Raw genomic sequence first — 23813 nt, 5'->3', positions numbered from 1 at the left:
ACTCCTGATCAAGGATTTTCCCCCTGCACAATATCTGTCAATCCTTTAATGTCCTTGGTGTATTTGCTTTCTGTGTGACAATGGAATGGCCTGTCATAACAGTGATCTGAACGATGCTTACCCATGGTAGCATCAGCAGCAGTACTGAATTTATTCTGATTTACTAATTATGTTCTGATGATGTCTCTCGTCTTTAAGAATCCCTTGGTAAGCCTTCAGTCTTTTCAGAATTCCTGAGGTTTTCTTTGATCAGTCCACACTGCATCTCAGGAGAATGCTGTGGAAACTTCCTGCTAACCAGAATTGTGCAAAGTACCGGTATTTATTTTTTTGAAAACCCACACCTGAATTGCTTGAAACAACTGATTTACTGATTAGAATCCTGGACTGCAATTACCCTGTTTTTGAGGATTTCATTATCATGGATGTTCACATACTTTTACATGTTTACATACTTTTTCTAGTAATTATTTCAAATGTCTAAACTACTTTTTCACAAATACTCAGACCATACAGCGCTCTCCTCTTGCAAAAAAAAAAAAGTCACTCCGAACACAGCACCAGCTGCCAAGGTAACCAAATTCAACTCTTGCCCAAAGAAGATCTCACAGTAATCAGAGCTAGAAGGAAGTTGCTACAGTTTCTGTATTTTATATTAGCATAGAGATCAAAGCATTCCAAGATAATTACAGCACAATGAGTTCTGCCAACTGAGGTCAAACGTAGTGCACTTATTTTAAATGAGATAACACGAATGAAGCTGCTAATGGGTAAAGGTGCTTTTCTTACTTTGAAGGGCATTCACACCTATAATCACTAGATAGAGATAGGGACACCTTGATCTGGCTAGGAATATACCGTAAATTTCAACCTTATGGTTTTTCCTGCCACATGGTTATGTTACAGTGAGGCTCAAGAGGTTAAACTAGGCTGACATGTACCTTGTTTCAGCCTAGATAACTCTGTAACTATGATACATATCACATAGAAATATGCAAATTATTAATGCAAGGAACAATAGATGCTGCAGTTTATATGATTGCTACAATTTAGTTTTTCTTATGGTCCCCCAAATAAGAAATAGGATCAATATATTCAAAGAAACTATGAATTTTGTACGTGGCTCTGGAAGAAAGCACTTCTGGGAAACATTTTCTAAATGACTTGTGAATAGATTTAAGTGGTCATTTGAGAGTAATTGAAGCAAGAAACTGGAATATAGTATAGAACAAGTGCATCCCACAAATATTTACACTTACAAAATATTCCATACAATTGTTGACAGAAAAGAAGTCAAGCCCTGCCATTGGTAGAATTCCTGGGAACAGATATTAAAGTGTAATTTCTTGGCTTACATTTATCAAAGGGTTTTAAAGTTTACAGCTGGAGTGATTTTTTCATCATGCAATGGGAAAGTGGAAAATGAAAAACTGCTTAAACTTTGGCATTTGATATTGGTAAGGTAAGCTAGTCCTTAAAGTAAACCTGTTCTTGTTTCCAAGTACAAAAGACAAATTTTAAATTTAAGATACAAATAATCAAGAAATAAAAGCAATTGCATTAGCTGAAATATACCATGGTAATGATTGCTGAATTATACCCTTCAGCATCCCATACTATAAAAACACAAAACTGTATTATGTATGCTTCCAGCTTACATTGATTGATTCTCCCTGCAACATATCCTATTGATGATGAACACATAAGGCCAATCTCATTTTGCCATAATTTTCACAAAAATATCCAATTTTCGTATATGATGATGATAATGAGAATATTCTTAAAAATGTATGGGCATGAGAACTCATTTTCAACTAAGGTATTGAAGGCTATAGGCATGAGAAAGCACATTTTTGCACAGATGAGTATAATATGATCTCCTCTGAGGGACAGTTTGTAGCAAGACTATATATATACTCTCTAAAGATCTGCAGAAGATGTCAGCACTATATACAGGGCTGTGGAGTACAAAAATCCACCGACTCCAACTCTGACTACTCAGTTTATGATCTCTACGACTACGACTCCTAATTTGCATATAACAATTTAGTTGAAAGTATGTAAAATAAAAGACATCTCATCACTGCCAAAGATTAGGAATTTTAAAGCTTTATTAATATGGCATCTGCTTTTGGGAACAAAAAGCTCCTGGCCAAGAAACTGACCCTCTATTGTGTTGGCCATCCCAACCTGTCCTTGCCAACGTGAATGCCTTGGCGCATTGTCTGTACAATAAGATTCACTGCAGTCCTCAGCCAGGTTCCAGTATGTAGCCCCACCACCTGGCAGAAAAAGGCCTCTATCTTTTCTATATCTGATATAGAAAAGGCCAGGGCCATTTTTGCAAGGGGTGGAACTATGCACCGGAACACAGCTGATATGGGGTTCCAGTGAATCTTATGAAACAGACAATGTGCACAACATTCTCAGGGAATTCACAACAGCCCTGCAGGGAGTGCATTCATGAGCAAAGGAAGTTTGAAAATCATGTAGAATTGGTACAGAAACTGACAATAGCTGCATTTGTTAACACTCAAAGGCATTTGTTTAAACAAATTACACTTCATATAAAAAATTATTACTCTTTTGTAATGTACTGAAATACATATTAAAATGATATATGAATGTCAGCTTGCAAAATAGCCCAACTGGATGTCGTAATGGTTCCTAGGGAAGGTCAATGAGATGCAAATAATGCTGAGTTGATACCAGATTATGCAAATTTTGTTTGAAAATGTATGCAGCTTGAAAGTGGACCAAACAACTCCTGCAAAGGTGGAATTTGATTAGTCCATTTTCAAGCTGCACAAATTTGCATACAAAAAGCATACATGCAGAATTATTTGCATCATGAACTAAGCATTGCTATTACTGCACATACAAGTTACTGATGATCACTATTATATTATGGATGATGATATACTCTGCATACTTTGTATAGTGGTGTGGAAGATGCCAGCACTATATAAATACTAAATAATATTAATATGAGAAATAGAACATGTGGTCATATTTATTCTTTTAAAGAGACACTGAAGCGAAAAAAATGATGATATTATGATTTGTATGTGTAGCACAGCTAAGAAATAAAACATTAGGATCAGATACATCAGTGTAATTGTTTCCAGTACAGGAAGAGTTGAGAAACTCCAGTTGTTATCTCTATGCAAACAAGCCATTAAGCTCTCCGACTAAGTTAGTCGTGGAGAGGGCTGTTATCTGACTTTTATTATCTCAACTGTTCCTGGACTATTTACTTTTCCTCTGCTAGAGGAGACCTCATTACTTCACAGACTGCTCTGAAAGACTCATTTTGAATGCTGAGTGTTGTGTAATCTGCACATATTATAGAATGATGCAATGTTAGAAAAAACACTATATACCTGAAAATAAAAGTATGAGAATATTTTCTTTGCTGCTAATCTTCTAGTAATTATTCATAGTACACAACCAATTCACTATATCATATATTTTTTTCCGCTTCAGTGTCTCTTTAATTACAGTCTAAATTTATTAGGATTCAGAGTTTATGCTTTTTTGCACAACTCCTAATCCAGGTACCCAAAAAGTGCTCAGACTCCACAGCCCTGTATATAAATACTAAATAATTATAATAACAATAATAATATGCACTAACATTTATGGGCATGCATGCAAAAAACACAATTGTTTTTCTCCTCAAACGCAATAGGAATGAGAAAAAAACATTTTCAAGAAAGTTCCTTTCAAGAAAATGTGTATCTTACAAAAATCCATTATATTTTCATGAAGATACAGAACTAAGCAAAATCACTTTTGGGTAGTTAATCGATCAAAAGTGAGATTTGACATGTTGGAAAATCTCCGTGTGAGCGGGCGGGAGTAGCATGGGCAGAGCGGATGAGAGGGCAGGTGTAGGTACCCATTCAATTAACTTTTTTTTTTTTTTTTTTTCAAACTCAGCACACAGACCCAAATTCATGAGTAATCAGTTACATGTGGCATTAGCAATACTATTTTATTGCCGTACCCCTGAACTGAATTGTGTGATCATCATGGTTTGTTAGAAGCTACATACAAGCATTTTCGATCTTTTTCACACCCTACCTCATTAGACGACTGTTGCTGAGCCTGGTATTTGGCTATCTTTCTCAAAAACACAACCTTCACCCATGCAACCACACCCTCTTACACATGCCCTTTTCTCCCATGCCCTTCTCCCCTCCCCAGCCACTCCCCTTCAGATGACTTAACTAAGGTTAGATGTGAGGCTTCTCCACACTTCTTCACATCTAGCTACATGTCCCCGCCCCTCATTCATACATAATTCATCTATCCCAACAAACCATTCCCTTGTATCCAAAGTGGCCGGATTTTTCCAATTATTAACAATAATGCTTTTAGCCACTATTGTGCCATATTCTTTGATCAGTAGGCATCCGGGGCTTTCTTTTTTTTTTTTCCGTATCTGTATAACTAAAGATTGCTTCTTTTGGTGTAAGCTCAAATTTTTCTTTTAGCAGTCTCCCAGCCAGGAGGCAAACATCATCCCAGAATTTTTTGACAATCGGGCACCCCCACCACATGTGCAGAGTATCTCCATCCTCCTGTCCACATCTCCAGCACATCACCCTGCGCCTTGCAAACTTGCTAACACAAAGTGGTGTCATATACCATCTACCAATTGTTTTAAATTGTATCAATTGTAACCTTGGGTCCTGGGTTTTAAAATTATTTGCCCATATTTGTGGCCAAGATCCTTCCAGACTGACCCCCAGCTCTCTTTCCCATTTCTTACAGTATGCCGGGAGGTCCCGGCCATAATCTGCAGCACAGATATCTGAGTATATACTAGAAATTGATTTATTCATTTTTTTCCCCAGATAAAGATGTTTCTCAAACTTATTCAGCTCCACCCTCTGGACAAACCGTGAAATCCATCTTTGAGTAAAACTGTGTATCTGAGAAGAACCCCATAAGCTAACCTCATTATTACTTTCAAAAATCGACTTAATTCCCAGAACACGGCTACCTCTAACATCAATGAAGCGAGTTTCCCGACTTATATTATGTTTGCCAAACCAAGCTGGGTCAAGACCTGGGGGAAAGTCTGGGTTATCTCGTAAAGTTGTCAAGGGAGAGAGCCCCGTTTTCTCTTGCCATTTTTTAATTATCCCGAGCAATGTTTTTAGGGTTGGTTTGATCAATGGATGGGACGATAAATTGTAAACCCTATTAATATTTTTAGGAATCCAAGTAAAAACAAGGTCCAAATCGGATTCCTCCTCCTCCAGCCGTGGCCATATCTTGTCATTTATATCTGCGGTGGTCTCTATTTTCCAATCTAGGATTCTTGTCAGGTGTACACTTTTATAATAGTTATATAAATTTGGGAAGGCCAGTCCGCCCTGATCTTTTCTTTTCATGGTCAGTTTGTAGTTAATTCTACGCTTAGTATTGCTCCAAATAAAATTCTGAAATATCTTGTGCCAGTTCTGGAACCATGCAGTAGGGATGGCTATCGGTAAACTCTGAAACAAAAAAATAAGTTTGGGGAGGATCAGCATTTTAATGATGCCGATCCTGCCGATTAAATTGAAACACGGGCGGTCCCAAGCTCTCAGGTTTTTTTTGCATTCGTCCATTATTTTTAAAAAATTACTTTTAAAGAGTAAATCCAGGTTATTGGTGAGATTAATGCCTAAATATTTAATCGAATGATTATTACATCTAAATTCACTAGTTTGTTTTATCTCTTCTATGAGTTTCATAGAGCAACCTATATTTAAGATCACAGTTTTTTCTTTATTCAATTTAAAATTTGAATATTTTGCAAAAAGATTAAACCTATCTCGACATTTTATAGTTGAGCAGAGTGGATCCGTCAAGGTCAAGAGTAGATCATCGGCATAGGCCAATATCTTCACTTCGCCTTGATTCGTTTTTATACCTCTAATTTCACTATCTTGCTGGATGGATTGAATCAATGTTTCAATGCCAAGATTAAATAATATTGGGGACAGGGGACATCCCTGTCTAACCCCATTGGAGATAGAAAATGTATGGTCGGTCTGATTATTTACTTTAACACCTGCACTTTGATTTCTATATAACTTTCTTATATTCCCGATAAATATTGGTCCCAGTCCAAACTCCGCCAGGACTGCAAAGATAAAACCCCTTGAAATGCGATCGAATGCCTTTTCGGCATCAACTGCAATCACCACTGCACCTTTCCCTCTTACTCTACACTTTTGAATCAAATCAATTGCAGTATATATATTATCCTTGGTTTGTTTGTTTTTAATGAAGCCTGATTGTTGATTCCCCAGGAGATTACCAATTATTTTGTTTAATCTATTTGATAATATTTTAGCGTATATTTTTACATCACAGTTTATAAGGGAGATAGGCCTAAATTGCGCACAGCTTGAATTCTGTTTGTCCCCTTTCGGGATTAATGTGATAGTTGCTCGATTTGATTCATTGGAAAAAACTGTAGAATTTTCATTGTTATTTACAAGCTTACAAAATAGTGGAGCTAAGATGTCCGTGAATGATTGATAGAACTCGGCGCTGAAGCCGTCAGGGCCTGGACATTTTTTTGGAGGTAATTCCCTTACAGTCCTGCAGAATTTGGCCAGGGAAAATCGGGGATTCCAATTCTATTTTATCTTTCAAGCTTACCTTTGGGAGTTTTATTTTGTCTAGAAAGTCTTTGGGATTTAACAGCTTTGATTCATCCATGTTATATAGATCGTTGTAGAAACTAGAAAATTCTTTTAAAATCTGTTTGGTGTCATGAATTATTGTGCCATTTTTATCAATTATGTGGTGGATAAAATTAGATCTTCCATTATCTTTCAGGAGGTCAGCTAAAACTTTCCCCGATTTATTTTTCCCCAGCACATATTGCTTTTTTAGTTTTTTGTGTTCTAATGAACATTTGCTGTCCAAAAGGCCATTAAGTTCTGTTCTAATTTCGATCACTGTTGATAAAGTTTTAAGGGTTGCACATTTTTTATGTTCACATTCTGCTTGTTGGAGCGATGTTAATAGATTATTAATCTTGTTATTTTTTTCTTTGTTTATTTTGCTTTTAATACTAATTAAGGTTCCTCTAATGACGCATTTTAAAGTGTCCCACAGGATATCATATGAAGAGACAGATTTTTCATTCAGTTCTATGAAGTCTGTAATAGCGTTTGCAATCTGTTGCCTATGGTCTGTATTATCCAGCAGGGAGATATCTAATCTCCATTGTTTACTTTCAATAAATCTTTTCCCCAATAATATAGTTATTATCACCGGTGCGTGATCCGAAAACGTAATTTGTCCTATTTTTACTTCTGTCACTGACAATATAGTATCCTGCTGGACTAAAAAATAATCAATTCTTGAATAATTTTGATGAACATGTGAAAAATAAGTGTAATCTCTTTCGTTAAGATTTTTAATCCTCCAAATGTCAACCATTCTATTATCATTAATGGTTTTTTGAACTTCCTCTATTTCATTTTTGGACAAATATGACCTACCCTTTGAAGTATCTTGTTCAGGGTTTAACGGCAAATTAAAGTCACCTCCCAAAATTATAGTCCCTTTTGCTTTAGTTTTTACTTTATTAATAAAATTAATTACAGCAGCAGATTGACCTCTATTTGGTGCATATATATTAGCAAGTGTTATAGGGTCTCCCTTTACCTTCCCCAGTACAATAAGTTCCCTGGCATCATTGTCCTTATAAATTTTATCAACCGAAAAATCGAGACCTGTTCTTATAATAATTGCTACACCACAGGTTTTTTTTAAGACGGTTAGGATTATTAATCCACTCCTTATATCTTTTATCAAAAATTATTGGGGCCTTCCCTAATTGAAAGTGTGTCTCCTGGATAAAAGCGATATCTATCTTATTTTTTAATAATATATCAATAATTCTTCCTCTTTTGCAGCCAGAGTTGGCTCCTTTTACATTCATAGAAAGAATTTTTAGTTCACCCATCTTTATTTATTTTTAGAAACAGTAGACCTTGGCTGGAGGAGGGGGAAAAAGCAAGATGGTGGGTAGGAGGAGATGCAGGCTGGGGGAGGGGCCCCAGGGCATGAAATGTACATTCATCCTGCCTTACACACACTCCAGTCATCCTCAAAACATACATCTTACACAATCAACCCACAATCACTTTTTTTTTTTTTTTTTTTGATCTAGTCCTCTCAATCAACCCTGTTGATTTCTTGTGACGGACTCTTCTAAACCTGTCAAACACAAATGGTACCAGGGATAGAGCCCCTGCTCCCCAGTCTGACACTTATTCCTACCACCCCCCCATTGGTACTATACTTGCAAACAGATAATTTACTTTCCCTATCCCTCAAACATGTATTATGCATAGGTGTCTTCCCAACCTGGGATATGTATTGTGGGTAGCTTTAATGCCTCTTGAATATTTACTAGAGGTTCTTCATCTGTCAAATTATATGTATTCCCATCTACCGTTGCTCTCAATGAGAAGGGGTATCCCCAACTGTAGTGCCCCTCCCTTTTTTTAATTGCCTCCAGTAACGGCTTCAATTTTCTTCTGCGATCGATAGTTCGTTTTGAGAGGTCAGGGAAAAGCTCAATTTTCCACCCCTTGAAATCCAAATTGCTCAGTGAGCGGGCCTTATTTAAGATTTCCTCTTTTTCATGAAAGAAGTGAACCCTACACAGGATATCTGTACTTTTCCCCTTTTTTTGTGATCTTTCTCTGCCGATCCTGTGAATCCTGTCAATCACAATTTTATTTTCAACATCTTTATTCAAAAGATCTCTAAAAAGCTCTTGTGCTAGTGAGGGTAATTCTTTGGTCGGTATGTTTGAAGGGAAACCTCTAATTTTTATGTTATTTCTCCGACTCCGGTTTTCAAGATCATCTATTTTTGGCGGTGTGAGGGCGGTGTGAAGATGTGAGGATCTGCTGCCCGGCTTCCTGGTTGTGACACGTTTCCGCTTCCGCCCCCCTCGTGGTGCTCTGGCGTACTGCTCTGGCGTGCCCGGGTTGATGTGCGCTGTCTGTCGTCCGCAGATGCCTGCTGTTTGATGTCCGCTAATACCCACTGATGCTTTGACCTCCCTGGTGTGCGGATACATTGTTGGGTACCGCTTGGCTCCCGCTCCCGCTCGGCTCCTGCTTGGCTCCCACTTGTCTCCGCCTGTCTCCGGTGTGCTGCTGTGTGCTGCTGCGTCTCTGGCTGCTGCTGGGTCGCTGAGTCGCTGTGTCTCCGGTCTCCAGTCTTCAGTCCTCAGTCCCATCCCCACCGCCACCTCCAGTGCCTCCAGTTCCCTTGTCTCTGTTTCAGCTGCGGATCTCCGACTTTTGGCCTCTGTTGCTCTTTTGGCTATTAGCCATATCACTGCATCACAGCTTTTGCTCCGGGACGGAGCTCCTTCTGCTCGGCTGACTGGTATCGTATTGGGGGGTCACGAAGGGGAGGACGGGGGGGGGGGGGGCAACTATAATCGATTATACTGTTCAGGTTCAGGTGCTTCCTCTTGTGTCGCCGATGCATAGCTGATACATAGCCGATACAGCTGATACATAACTGAATGATTTACATTTGCTAATTTAATCGAGGCTGTCAGTTGCCGACTGTGCCGCTGCTGGGCAATTGATATACAATTGATATACAGGTGCAATTTTTCTGTGGATGCTGTACTGTTGCTATACGGATGCTATACTGTTGCTATACTGATGCTATACTGTTATATTGTTACTACACAATGCTATACAATGCTGATGATATATAATTGACTGTTGCATAAGCACAAAGGAAAGAGGGGGAAGGGAAAGGGAGGGAAGAAATCTCTAGTCCTCTCAAGGCTCTCTAGACCTGAAGATACCCTGAGCCCTTACCGCTTAATAGTAACTGTGTTTTCTACATAAGTACATAAGTACCTTACTGTACAAGGTTCATATATCAAAGTTGAAGAACTTGTTGTTCAAAGTTTCTTTTTTTTGGAACTGGTTGTGTGTTGTGTGTTGTTGTCTACTGCACAAGGGTCGGTAGGGCTGTAAGACTAAATTTTGGCCATGGCTACAGGTACTAGGAAAAAAAGGGGAAGCCAACCCGAAAAGGGCCTACACAATTTTGGCTTTGGCACAGGGGGAATGGGTAATGGGGAAGACACTTCAAGTAAATCAGCAACCCCGAATAGGAAAACTGAGGGTATGTTCTCACCCCAAGGGTCAGTAACGCCACAGGATATTAACAAACACATCAAAAAGATTTCAGAATTTTGCGAAGTGGTTCAAAATTCAGCCAAAGAAAATCAAGGGCGGGGAGAGAAAAAAAACATTAAAGAGTTGCAACAAGTGAACTCTCAAGAAGTGCAACATATAATCCCACAATCAATTGAAAAAGATGTTAATCGGGAGGCAGGTGAGAACAGCTGTCAAAAAGGCCATATACCGGATATAAACATAAGGGAGTTAATGGAAGAATTTTCCACAAAAATAAAAGTGACTATGGTGGAGACAGTGCAATCTACAATTAAAGAAGCCGTGAGTAGTGAGTTTAAAATCATTAAGGAAGAACTACATCAGCTGATGGATAGAATGGATAGGTTGGAGAAAAATCTGGAGGAGACGGTTAAAACCTCTAGCAAACAATCGAACGAATTAGCAACACACAACAAAATGCCATTCAATTAACTTTTATCTCACAGTAGATATTTACTGATCTTAGTTACATAATACATTTCAGCACTTTCAGCAAGATAGGTGATCAAAAAATGAGTTTCAAACATAAAGTAAGCCTGTGACAAAAAAGCACACAGGACCCGGTTATCTCAAACCGAAAACAGAAATTATCATTTTGTGTGAAAGACTTTCCTAATTACTATAAAACGACATTTACTTTGCACTCATTGCTTGGACAAGAACTACAAATATGCATATTAAACCGAAGGATGGAGGTGGATATCTTCTAGAGGATTATTGTAATGATTCTGCAACATTTCAGCATACTCAGTGTGCTACTAGCATCTTAGAAAACATCACTGAAAACTAGGTAAACCTGTGCATTTGTTATTCATAATGAACAGGGAGAGTGCAAACAGATGTGAGGTCCATGAATGAATGTGATGCTTGGAAAACCTCCTAGGAAAAATATCTGTGGCTAAGCACACCTTAGATGGCAACAGCTTTCCTCAGTCACACTTCAGAATAACATAAGCTACACTGAAGCACAATTACAGACAGATGGATGCTAACATCACCATTCAGTTTAATGGAAAAAACATAAGCTGTGAGAGAGTGAAAATTGAAGTCTCCCCGAGACACTTGAAAGCATCGGAACAATCACATTGCTCCAGCTAAGACCACTTGTTGAGAATGTAACCTTCACTAATAAACAATAAAGCTGCTCAGCAGGGAATGAGTGCACACAAGAAACTATCATCAAGCAGCATCCCATAATATATGGAGGAACTGCATGCAAACCTGTATACTTCACATTACTGATAATGGCAGCGGTTCATCTACTTAACACATGTACTTTCTGCTTAGGACTTATTCTGAAAATGTTACTTTATTGAATTTATGCATCTCTGTTTTCATACAAAGCTCAAAGCAATATTTACTGTATTGCATTTTAAACAACGCAAACTGCCACTATTGCCTATGTCTCCAATACTTGTAGCCATAGACCCTGAACAAGCATTCGCAAATCAGGTGCTCTGACTAAAGTCTGACTGGATTAGCTGCATGCTTGTTTCAGACACTACTTATGCCTGAAGATCAGCAGGACTGTCAAGCAACTGGTATTGTTTAAAGTGAAGCTCGGGTTCAAAATGAATAATTAACATGCAGAGAGGGAAGCCTCAGAATCCTTTTGAGGCTTCCATCGGTGGTCCACAGTGCCCCTGATGCTGAGCACGGAAGCCCCTCCTCTTCTGCATTCATGGCCACGCATTGGAAGCTGGAGCCCGCCATGCACAGGTCAGTGCTACTGACAATAGCCAACTGTGCACCATCGGGTCGCCTATTGCATGAATGCGGAGGAGGAGCCACGCGGCCCCGATAGGATTAGCAACAATGCACTGTCGCTAATCTTTGGGGGGGGGCACACTCAGTGACGGGGGCAGCAGACCACCGAGGGAAGCCTCAATAGGATCCTGAGGCTTCCCTCTTTTTAGATAAGTATCTGATTTTGTGTACCCGAGCTTTGGCTCTGGTACACTTTAAAAGGAAATGCATATGGTAGCCTCCATATTCTACTCACCTTGTGTTCACTTTCTTTCTTATTATGACATACCTTAAAGTGATCCCATTTTCAAATCCTGTGAAGCAAAGCAAGCCTGTGCAGCCTATGAACATGTTTGAAATGTCTAATTTCTTCATGGAGAGCCTATGTTTACTTTGCTCTGTAACAGACTTTGTCATACTGTATGCATACAGAGTGAGATATCAGCTTAACTTGTGCCCACTCCTTCCTTACTCCCTAAACTGCACCCTTGGCCAGCCGACCATCTCTAGTCATGTGATTTTGCTGACAGGAATGGTGGGTGCTGGCATTCAATTAAAGCGGTAGATTTATCTTCTAAGGAAGATAAAACTGTATCAAACGTTTGTGCTCGTTACTCATTACAACCACTAGTCATATTTCATTTTTTACTTGAAAAATAGCATTGTATAGTAACAGTCCAAGGCATGATAAATGTTCAAGGGAAGCAAAAGTCATTCTCACATACAATTAGAATGTCAGATGGAAGGGATAAACTTAAACATGATTTAGAAGCCAACAAAAAGAAAATGACAGACATATCCTTACTGCCACTGATTGGCACATGCGTTTAAAGGAATACTATCAATACCCAAGTGTTCTAAAATGACAGTGTACAAATAATGTCTAAGTAGCTGTGTTAACATGTTCCTACTTTTAATGTTAAATATCAGAGGCGAAAGCTCAATTCATTGTGTGTAGATTTTAGCTACGTTTGGAATGTCTCATTTGCAAAGGTATGAATCTGTATGAACCTCTGCAGTCTTACATGCTAAGAACAGGGTAATATTGAAGCAGATTATTTGAAAACAGGTATCAGGTTTCACACACTACAGTATTACATGTTGCACATAAGATACATTTCCTCTGCTCTCTCTGAAAGAAAGCTCTGCCTGTCTCTGACTGAGCTCTCTGCACACAGATTTAACTGATACACTCTGTGAGGGAATTTCCCCCCTCCCCTCATGGCTGAGTCTGCCGTCAGAATTGGGGTCAGAAAAATGTGAAAGGAGTTAGATAACAGTAATCAAATAGATAAGCAGTGAAATGTATACACCAGTACTTAGTAGCACTTTCCAAACATTTTCTATCTCAATTGAAAGAAACATGTTAATCGATAGTGTCCCTTTAAGCTACCACTTTTTCGACACAGGATGCTTAATGCAAAGCAATTCATTATGCAACATAAAACATTTTCAGATTTATGAATAACTGCAAAATAGTCAATCTCAACAGAACAGAGAAGATTAAAAAACACATTAATTAAAAACAAATATTCAACTATGAGGCCTGGAACCCACTGAAATCAGCAAACGCAAAACGCAACCGCTAGCGTTTTGTCTGAGCGGTTTGCAAGCGGATTCATGCGCGTTTTTGGTTGTGTTTTGCAACATTGTATTTTTTTGCCCAGCGGGTGCGTAGCGTTTTGCGTTTTTATCCTGATTGGTCCTGTGAATTATTTTTCATTTTGTTACAGTGTGCTGAACCGCAAAACGCTAGCAAAACCGCTCAGTTTAGGTTTTGCTGAGCGTTTCTGCTAGCGTTTCAATACTTTACATTGAAGCGCTAACGCTCCCAAAATGCTGCAGGTCCTGCGTTTGCGTTTCTGGGAAACGCAAACGCTCCTGTGGAAGTTGCCCCATCCATTAACATTAGCCCAGCGTTTTGGCAAACTGCTAGCGTATCGCAGTGCTGCCAAAACGGTGCCAAAAGCGCTCCTGTGGGTTCCAGCCCTGAGGGTACAAACTCCAGTAGGTTTCAAAATGGTCACTGCCCCTTGTAGGGTCATCTCCAATGACCCCGGTTACCTGGCCTACCCTGATTTTTACCCCTGCTTAGTCAGCACTGGCAATTTTCGGGTGCTTGTTGTAAATAAGAAAAATATTTTACACAGCCCACCACCTAGCACAGGCCATACCATCCATGGAATGATCAAAGTTCAACAAACTGCTTGAACACATTAAATACTGTAGTTCAGTATGGATGTATTCCATATGATCAGTGGTAACAACAATATACAATGTAGTATACTTGCATCACCAAGGTTTCCAGACCTCCTGGGTCTTTTTATATTATTATTTATTGTATTTATTAAGCTCCAACATATTACGCAGAGCTAGACAATAAATACATATAATACAGAGGATGACAGGCGTAACAAGGTTATACAACACAGGACAAAGCTATGCAAGGTAAACAGGGTACAAAATACATGATCATTTAAGTAAACAAAATTTAAAACAATTGCGGGCACTGGGCAGAGCAAGGGCATTGGCAAATTGATAGCCTATAGCTTTGCAACTCTGCAGTTTGATTGATTTTCAATAGATTCCCTGCTGGAATCTATTGGTAATTGGTGTGCAGTGTATGGTAATAATCGATTCCTTCTGAATTGATTAATTTCAGAAAGAAATCAATCGTTTTGAAATATAGGGTTGAAATCTATAAGTGGATGGCCAGCTTAAAGGGATACTGTAGGGGGTCGGGGAGAAAATGAGTTGAACTTACCCAGGGCTTCTAACGGTGCCCCGCAGACATCCTGTGCCAGAGCAGCCACTCACCGATGCTCCAGCTCCGCCTCTGGTTCCCTTCTGGAATTTCAGACTTTAAAGTCTGAAAACCACTGCGCCTGTGTTTCCATGTCGTCAATCCCGCTGATGTCACCAGGAGCGTACTGCACAGACACAGACCATACTGGGCCTGCGCAGTATGCTCCTGGTGACATCATCGGGATCGAGGACACAGCAACGCAGTGGTTTTCAGACTTTAAAGTCTGAAATTCCAGAAGTAAACCAGAGGCGGGGCCGGAGCATTGGGGAGTGGCTGCGCGGGCACAGGATGTCTGCGGGGGACCATTAGAAGCCCCGGATCAGTTCAACTCATTTTCCCCCGACCCCCCTACAGTGTCCCTTTAAGGGAATGGGGTAAAGAGGTTTTACTATTTAGCATTATATTGTTGACTGAATGTATATCCTTTTTTCTGTTTTTCCCATCTGCTGTATAATTTCAGTTTTTTTTTTGCGTATACGTACTTATTGTGTAAACAGTATATTTTAGAACTCAGAGGTAGAATAAAAGTGTAGTCAGCCTAAAGCTCCTTGCACTTCAGCACAGAGATGGAAGTAATGTAAGTTGACCAAACACTTACACTTGTTTGCAGAGAGCTGTGACTTATACTGTCCCCGAACCAGTCGGCAGGTGGACCCTTCTCCATTGCACACTCCGCAGTTATCCTCCTTTGCAGTGCTTCCTAGCTGGTGGTCACAACCAACAATCTGCCAACAAAAGGAGAAAGGTATCAAGAGACCAGCAAATCGTGACATGGACCAAGTAACACACTAAACCCAGTCTCCTTTCAGTAATGACTAAATCTAGAGCTGTATGTGAAGCAAATGATTTTGCCAGAGCAAATAAAAATACATAGTCTGGCTTTATGGAAAATCGCAGGTCTTACTTCACTGGTTTCTTGGGAAAAGTTGCTCACGGCAGAGGCAATGTACAGTAAAATAGAACTGAATGCAAATAAAAATATGTCTAATACATAAAGTGCACAGGTGTGCATTCATAGCAGACAATAAATGTAGCCCTAACAGGACACCTTGTCTTACTCTACACCATTAGTTGCTACTGTGACTTTGAGCTCCCACTGAGTGTTCCCGAATCCACATTCTTCAGCATGGAACAGCAATTAAAACATGAGAATGAGAAAACATGAGAATTTCACGAAAATGCCTATGGAAGAACATGGTTTTATTGATTTGTTCCCATCTTCACAAACTTAGACAGTCTACGACTCAAGGCCATGAACTGTAAACAATTTCCAAATTCAAGGGCATGAGCTGTAAACAATGGCATATCTATCATGGCTATGGTTATTATATACATGGAATTCTGCATATCCTTTACATTTACAAGCTTCCATTTCTTATATTTCGTATAGTCAACAATTTAAGCAAAACTTAGAGAAAGTATCTACTCTTCGTTACATAAAAGAACATATAAAAGCATGCATTCCCACACATTCCTTGCGTGTAAAAACCTTCATTTTCTCTACATAGAGCAAGAGAAGCTAGCTTATCTCTGGTCATTGGCAAATGTAATCATTGCTGGCTGAAGCTTCCAGAGGCATGGGTCTTTACTCCGCCCTCCCTGCCTTTTCTGCTGATGTCACTTAGCTTGTCAGGGTGATGTGTCAGTTCTGCAGAGTGAGGGGGACAGAGTGAAGACAGATTGCTTAGAGAGCTTCAGCTGGTAATTATCATATTTGCATTTGCTGATGACAAAAGATAAGCAAGCTTCTCCTGCTCTCTGCAGTAAAAATTAAGTTTTTTACAGACAGGGAATGTGTGGGAATGCTTTCTTTTCTATGTTACTAATTAGTTAATGAAATTTAATGAGAAAACAAAGAACACAAGAAAGAAAAAATACACCTTTATTTCCAAATATTATATTGTCACCATACATTTGACTAAGAACATAATTTCAATGTCCAGGACAAATAAAATGTGTGGGTTTTATCTACAGTAGCATTGTTTTTTTTTGTTTTTTGTTTTTTTTAACTATAGGGGATGAAATTGGGAAATTTTGTTTTTTTCCAGGTTTTCCTTGTTTTTCCCTTTACAATGCATAGGAAATAAAGTAATAACTGAAAACAAGTATCACCCACAAAAAGCCTAATTCGTTTGAGAGGAAAAAACACGATCTAGATCATTTAGGTGTGATAAACAGTGATAACATTTTGTTATATGAATCAGAGGCGAAAATGGCTCTTGGCAGGAAGGGTAAACAACCTATGAACTTAAGTGGTTAAAGAGTTTTAGATTGATTCACAAAACTTTATTTCACAAATTATCTTTCGGTTTGTATTTCTCAGCTTGTCAATAAAATAACTTACCAATAAACAATCCCTCTTCCCTCTCTGTCCCACCAAAAACTTTAGTATTACTTTTCTTGCCTCCTTTTAGTACCTTTTTTGCTTATTGGGCACTTAAACAGTTCTTATATAGATAGGGTTAAATAGACAAAGCACAATTAAAGTTAAAGTGTACCTGAGGTGGCTCCAATTAAAAATGTTACATACTTACCTAGGTAGAGGGAAATCTCTGGATAGTTCAGAGACTTCCCATGTCCTCCTTGCCCCCACCGTTGCCACGCATGGACCCTTGGAACACATCCGACAAAAGGATATGTTATCGTGGCCGCACTTCTATTCATGCATGAGCGCGTCCGTACAGTGGGAGAATGGCCATGCCTGCACAGTAAGCCAAAGCAACTCATCCAGAGGCTTCACTGTTCTTAGTTAAGTGTCTAATTTCTTTGTATTCCTACGCCTCAGGTTCTCTTTAAACTTTTCCACTAAAATTGTCCTGCCAGCAGTTTTGTGGCAATTGTCCTGCCACAACCTAATGTGTAGATAGTATGCACCATAGGTCAAAATATACAAAGGCAGGAAAAGAGCAAAGTTACATACACACTTCAGATTTTCCTTAACTACAGTGAGTGTTCCTAATGGTTTCAGATAGAAATCTAAAGTGTGTACTGGAGTCTACAAGGAGACAATCTGAATTACAATTCCCCAAGGTAATGCGGTTTAGCTGGGGTAAAACAAGATTTGTTTTCCAGATCATCAATTCTTGAAAAGGTAAACATAATAAAAGTGTATGATGAGACAGTAAAACAAATGGGCAATAAAGTTGTTGCATTATTGTGTACAGGTGTCTCCTAACTATGCTAACATCCACTAAAGTGATCATCTGGGCAGACCATTGTCACTCAACTCATGGGAACTTCAATCTAAGCTCCTGAAGTGTGGTGCCAATTGTGTATCTCTATCTCCAACCCCTCCCCCCCTCCCCACACACACACACCACACACTTCCATAGAGCAGTACACATTAGCAGGTCAAAGCTGGGCAGCCTAATTATACAGTCATAGTTTAAAAAAACCTGTGCCAAAAACAATCTGACAGATACTGCAAATGTGTATGATCTGGAGCAAAAAAAAAAGTATTGATAAAAGTATTCATAAGATATAAAACGGAGATCACAATCAGGCAATGGTTCCAACCTATCTTTATGCTATCTGAAATTAAAAGGAAAAGATCTGGGTGGACACCCACATCATGCGCATCAGCATTCTCACATGTTACTCTTAGACAGTGAAGGCCCACCTTTTCCTCTTATAATGCAACAGTGCTGGAAAATATCTTGGTACTTTAAGACTTTAGTGATTGTTGGGAGAATATTAGTGCGAAAATAATTCCTGACACTTTGTGTAATTCTCTAGATTCCTCAGTGGTACGAAAGGAAAATTGCAGTTAATTTCTATGAACGAAAGGAAAAATGTTCACAGAGTCTCTTATCTGATGGCCCGCACTATGCACGTGTTTCCTTTGTTTATAGTTGTGTTATTCTTTACCTCATTATTAGTGTTACCTCATTATACCTGAGTTTATTTGTCCATTAAGATCTATCTTTGCACAAAATACAGTCCAGCAGTGAAAACTTTGGTGGTATAACCTGAGCTGTCACTTCCAATGAAAGCCCAGCCTGGAGGCACAAAACAGGCTACTGAATACGTCTAGTGACAGGGGCCTAGAATGTCACGCTGGTCTCCATAAACTTGAGTCAATTCTTTATTTTCACTTGTGAGAAACACATAGCAGAATACTTGGACCACAGTTGTTTTTGTGTGTTTGTTTAACAACTGCTCTTTTAACTGCCTTGTTTTAAGGATTGGGCCATTTCTTCTCCCTGACGGAGGCCTTCATTCCTTTCAGCCTCAGGCAGTCCCACGTCCTTAGCTACTGCTGTACCTTGGCTGACCCCATGCAACTGGAGATGATGAGGAAAGAAGGATGAGGCAGGGGCACAGGGGGATACTATGTAATTAGCATCACCAAGCAAACATGGTTCCTTTCCGATTCTGCTCAGAAAGGTTCTTAATCAAGTTGTTAAACTAAAGACTGGGACTAGAATTATAGTATAAACAAAACATTTATTCTACCATTTGTCTCTCAATTCCTGCTTACTACATCAGGTCACAGTTGTGTCACAATGACCTGGAAGTAATTTAATTTCAATAGTATTTGTAAAAGCTATCACCCTGTTTATATACACGCTCAAGAAAAATGTTTCTCATCAAATGATGAAGTTATGGTGCAGAGCAGAAAGCATTTAGGTAATCCGTTTTAATCCTAATGTACATCAACACACCTGCTTTGTTAACACATTTTTTGGACAATGTATCTCATGGGTTTTTCAGTGTCAGGTGCTGCCACCACATATCTTTGAGGTCTCTTAACTTTTTGGGAGATTTTGATACAATTCCTAGGTGGCAGGGTGGTGATTAAATATTCTCCCCAGGATTTCAGACATCCTACTACATGTAAGTATTTCTGTTCTTGATTTACTAAGGCAGTGAGAAAGTCGGCTGATGACTCAAAAAGTCTCCAGAATGGATAGTGGCAAAATGACGACAGATACACTAAGAAGACCTCTGATTGTGTGTCCACTATCAACACATCAGTGATGGAATACTGGTGAGGAAGAAGATCTCACAAGATTTTGAGTGAGATGATAGGTAGAGATGGCTGCTAAAAGAACCGCCTGCAGAAGAACACTGAATGGAACTGAAAACCGAGAAAGGTTGCAAAGCCAAAGTAGTATGGGAGTCAGAAGTAAGCTGATCAGTCACCATATAATCTTGTTTGAAAAATATCGTACACGCTTACAATTTCTATATTGTTTGAAAGCTTACCTAAGCAAAATTGATGAAAGTATTCTTTATCTGTTGGCCCTTACACTACAGTGATATGCCAACAATGCAAGACAGCTTTAGTTAGCATATTTTTGATGCCATTTGCTTGGTCAAAAAAAAACAAAAAAAAAAAACACCTGGTATAATCAAAAGACTCCGACAGGTCTCTTGATGGTCTTTCCTACTTCACTGACAATAGTAATTTTCTGTGTACAGATTGCAATTTAGTTTTACCCTCTAATTACTAGAGTCTAGTAGACACCACTCCTTTCAGTCCATTGCAGAGTAAAGCAGTGATCATAAACTCCATGTCAGACTTTATTCAAGTAATTCCTTTAAATAGTAAAAAAAAAGTTATTATTGGTAGGACCAGTACTTCCATAGAGTCAAACTGGGCAAATGCCATGGGGCCTAAGTGGCTTAGGGGCCCCACAAATAAGGGACTGTATAGGTCACAACTTTACTGTAGGTACAGCAAAAGATGTAAGGGAGCCCCACATTCAGTTTTGTCCAAGGTATCATTTTACTTAAAATCGGCCTGTATTACAGGATCATTATACAGCACAAGCATGCTAAATCAGCTCTTGCATTTAAGGGGTGAAATACTGTGAGCTAAGCAACAACCAAGAACCAATAGAAAGTCATTTCTAAGCCAACCAGCATGCAATACGTGTCTGTGGCAAAACATTCAGAAAGATCAGGCTATGAGGTGGAGCACCAGAAACAGAGTCTGAAAGATGGCAAAGAGGACTGTACAGGAACCTGACAAAAGCAGCCAGCTGAGGAGCCAGACAGAGAAAAAGGGGCTTGGGTGATGGAGCTGGAGTAGCAGCAATCACCACTGAAGAGTAGATCAGGTTAGAGAACAGCAGAGACAGGACAGAAGCTGCTGGACCCACTGGCACAGACTGGTGTCAAGACAGCTATTTGTCAAAAGTGGGGCAGACCATTAGTAATGCCAAGTTAATAAAAAAATGGTTACTGTATATGTTGAATATATAAATAATGAAGGACTATACAGTATGTTTCCAAATATACTTAGCCTGTATACACAGCTCTAAAAAGTATAGGGAAATTCAGAAACTCACTCTTCTGGCTCATCCCAGCGTGCTGTGTATTTCTGCTTCTGCACCTTCCCAAGGGTGGGTAACATTGCAAGAGGATCAAATCATTTTATTATGTGCGCACAGTAAAAAATGTTCCATTGCCATGAATGTTATCCAGCTCTAATCTGCATTAAGTATAATCAATGTCATCATTGTTATTGCCTGACATTTCCCACCCAAAGTTGTCTGGTAATATATTACAGGCCCTCTGGCCAAATGCAGTGTGAAGAATTGCCTGTTTGACAGGGTACATTTTCTGTTTCAGAAAACAGATAACACAAAATTTAAAGAGTACCAGTCCTGTTGTCACATCGCTACATACGAAGAACACAGCTACTGTTACTAAAGTAAACATTGAACTTTGTGTTTCCCATCTCCTGCACAGGAAGGGTTTATTAAAGAAGACGACTAATGTAGAGAAGCGATATGAACAGGTGTTCATTATGCATAAGATGTTCATGCTGCTTTAAAAGGAACCAGAGGTGAGAGACATATGAAGGCTGCCATATTTATTTCCTTTTCAACAACAACAATTGCCTGGCATTCCTGCTCATCTTTCTGGTCAGTAGTGTCTGAATCACACACCTGAAACAAGTGTGCAGCTAACCCTGTCAGATTTTTGTCAGAAACATCTGATCTGCATGCTTGTACAGGGTCTATGGCTAAAAGTGTAAGAGGTAGAGGATCACCAGTACAGCTTTGTTTAAAAGAAAATAAATGTCAGCCTCATGTTGGGTTCCCTTTAAAATCTGGTACACAGCTTCAATTTTGATTGGCCAATCACTGACCAATTTTACCACCTCCATGTATTATCAGAGTTTACCTACACAATCTGTTTATACTGTAGTATTCAAAATCTGTTGACCCTCATATTACACGGAGGTGGTAAAGTTGGCCAATTACAATTGAATGTGTGTATAAGGCTTAACTTTTCTACATTCCAGGATGCTTGTCCTCAGGACAATTTACTGCGACCCTTGTTTAGCAAACCACCCTTATTGTGAACTGCTAGCAAGAGAATGTGGGTGTTATTAGTTACTTATATACCTTTAGCAGTCATGGACAAATATATAAGAAATTTAGCTCAAACATACAGTATATCAATATGCTAGTTTACCAGATATATGATACATTCAACCTGTGCTTTGCTAAAGCCACGTATGCAATGTAATGTTGTACCACCTGAAATGCTTTTTACAGACTGCTTTAAGTAACATTTTGAAACAATCATCTAACAATTTTTTGTGCTCTAAAGAAAGGGGTAGGAATGACACATAAGCAGCAACAAACTGTATGCACTTGCTTTGAAGTTGCCACAGTAAGGGAACCCACCAGGGCATGTTTGGAAGTGTTTTGGGATCACTGACAATGGCCTGCAATTCCCCAAAAACGTTCACCAATAAAAATGAGTGTGTGTGTGTGTGAGGGGTGGGGGGGTTCATTAGTGCAATTGCGGTAGGGGGTAATCCCAATTGCAGGACATGCAGCATTTTGAGCATGTTTGCGCTCAATCCAAAGTATATAAGCACTGCATATATCGCTTATCAAGGCGATTATGCAGTGTTTTGGGGGGCAGAGCAATTACCTTTTAATACAACTTTATTATACTTACCGGGTCACTATTTCCTTTGTCCGTCCGTAGCCTCGCACCCTAAAGGAAGAGGTCACAGGCGCTTCTCTGATTGGTGATACAGAAACACCTATGACCTCTTCCTTTAGGGGCCGGGCTTTGGATGGAAGAAGGATGCCTTGTAAGTATAATAAAGTTTTATTCAAAATAAAAAAACCGTGAATCGCAAATCAGAAGCTCTGTACACAGGTTACTGTACAGCGCTTCCAAGCATTGGGGAATCGTGATCACACCCACACCCTAAGAATCGCTGCACGCAGCGCTACGGCAATTTTAAAGTGCATCAGTGATTCCTAGAGGGTTCCAGGCCTAAAGGCATCAGAGAACAGAGGTGCAACTAGAAGCTTTTTTTTTTTTTTTACAGAGGATGCGATTGACATCAGGTGACAACTGTAGAGAATGTGAATTTACAGACAAAATGATCATGGATAATTGTTTTGGCAGAGGAAAATCTAAGATATGTCTACAGCTTAACAAATGTCTTCTCTAGTGAACTGTAATCACTTCTTCCAGTCCCCGGGTACAGCATGTCTTACATGATGCTCATTTGTTCTAGAATTCCCTCTCTGACTCTGTGCAGCACTCACCAGCATTTGAATTCTTTAACTGCAACCTAAAAATACTACTCTTTAAGCAAGCAAGCATATAATCTGGCCTACGTCATTTCAGCAATTTAGTGGGCTGCCTCAGCTGGTTAATAACCAATTTACTATAGCCCACAAGGTTTAATCTTATATATAGCTTATCAAATACACTTTCTTCCTGCTTTCACAACTCTCTACCTCAGACTACAAGGATGAATGGGAAGGGCCTTCTCCTCTGTGTTAGCTTTATATTCCTGTATTATCCATAGTTCCATTTATATGTATATTTTACAAGGTGTACTGTGAAACTGTGTATTATACCCAATACCATTGTTTTTCCATGTTACTTGTCTGTAAAATATGTATATTCACACAGAGATACAGAAGATGTTTTCATTTTGGGAATCAATAATGGTAATAACAGTAGCCAGTGACCTAAGCAGCCGATCAGGAATGGTAAACATCATTATCTATTCAGTAGCTCCTACCTGT

The 23813-nt window shown here is 39.2% G+C and overlaps 1 protein-coding gene across 6 annotated transcripts in view; it reads right to left on the bottom strand.

The window, feature by feature from the left end:
- Positions 1–23813, bottom strand: part of ADAMTSL1 (ADAMTS like 1) — a 529495-nt gene that overhangs the window by 363483 nt on the left and 142199 nt on the right. For all 6 annotated transcript variants that reach the window (XR_011020540.1, XR_011020539.1, XM_068234383.1 and 3 more), the window contains exon 5: positions 15392–15518. Coding sequence is in view for 4 of the 6 variants with exons in the window: in XM_068234383.1 (XP_068090484.1) it covers positions 15392–15518 (127 nt within the window). In the remaining 2 variants the exon portion in view is untranslated. The remainder of the gene's footprint in view (positions 1–15391; positions 15519–23813) is intronic.

The sequence above is a fragment of the Hyperolius riggenbachi genome, chromosome 1, assembly GCF_040937935.1.
Source record: "Hyperolius riggenbachi isolate aHypRig1 chromosome 1, aHypRig1.pri, whole genome shotgun sequence".
Lineage (NCBI taxonomy): Eukaryota > Metazoa > Chordata > Amphibia > Anura > Hyperoliidae > Hyperolius > Hyperolius riggenbachi.
The sequence above is the reverse complement of the archived record's forward strand: the minus strand, read 5'-3'. Positions and strand labels throughout refer to the sequence as shown.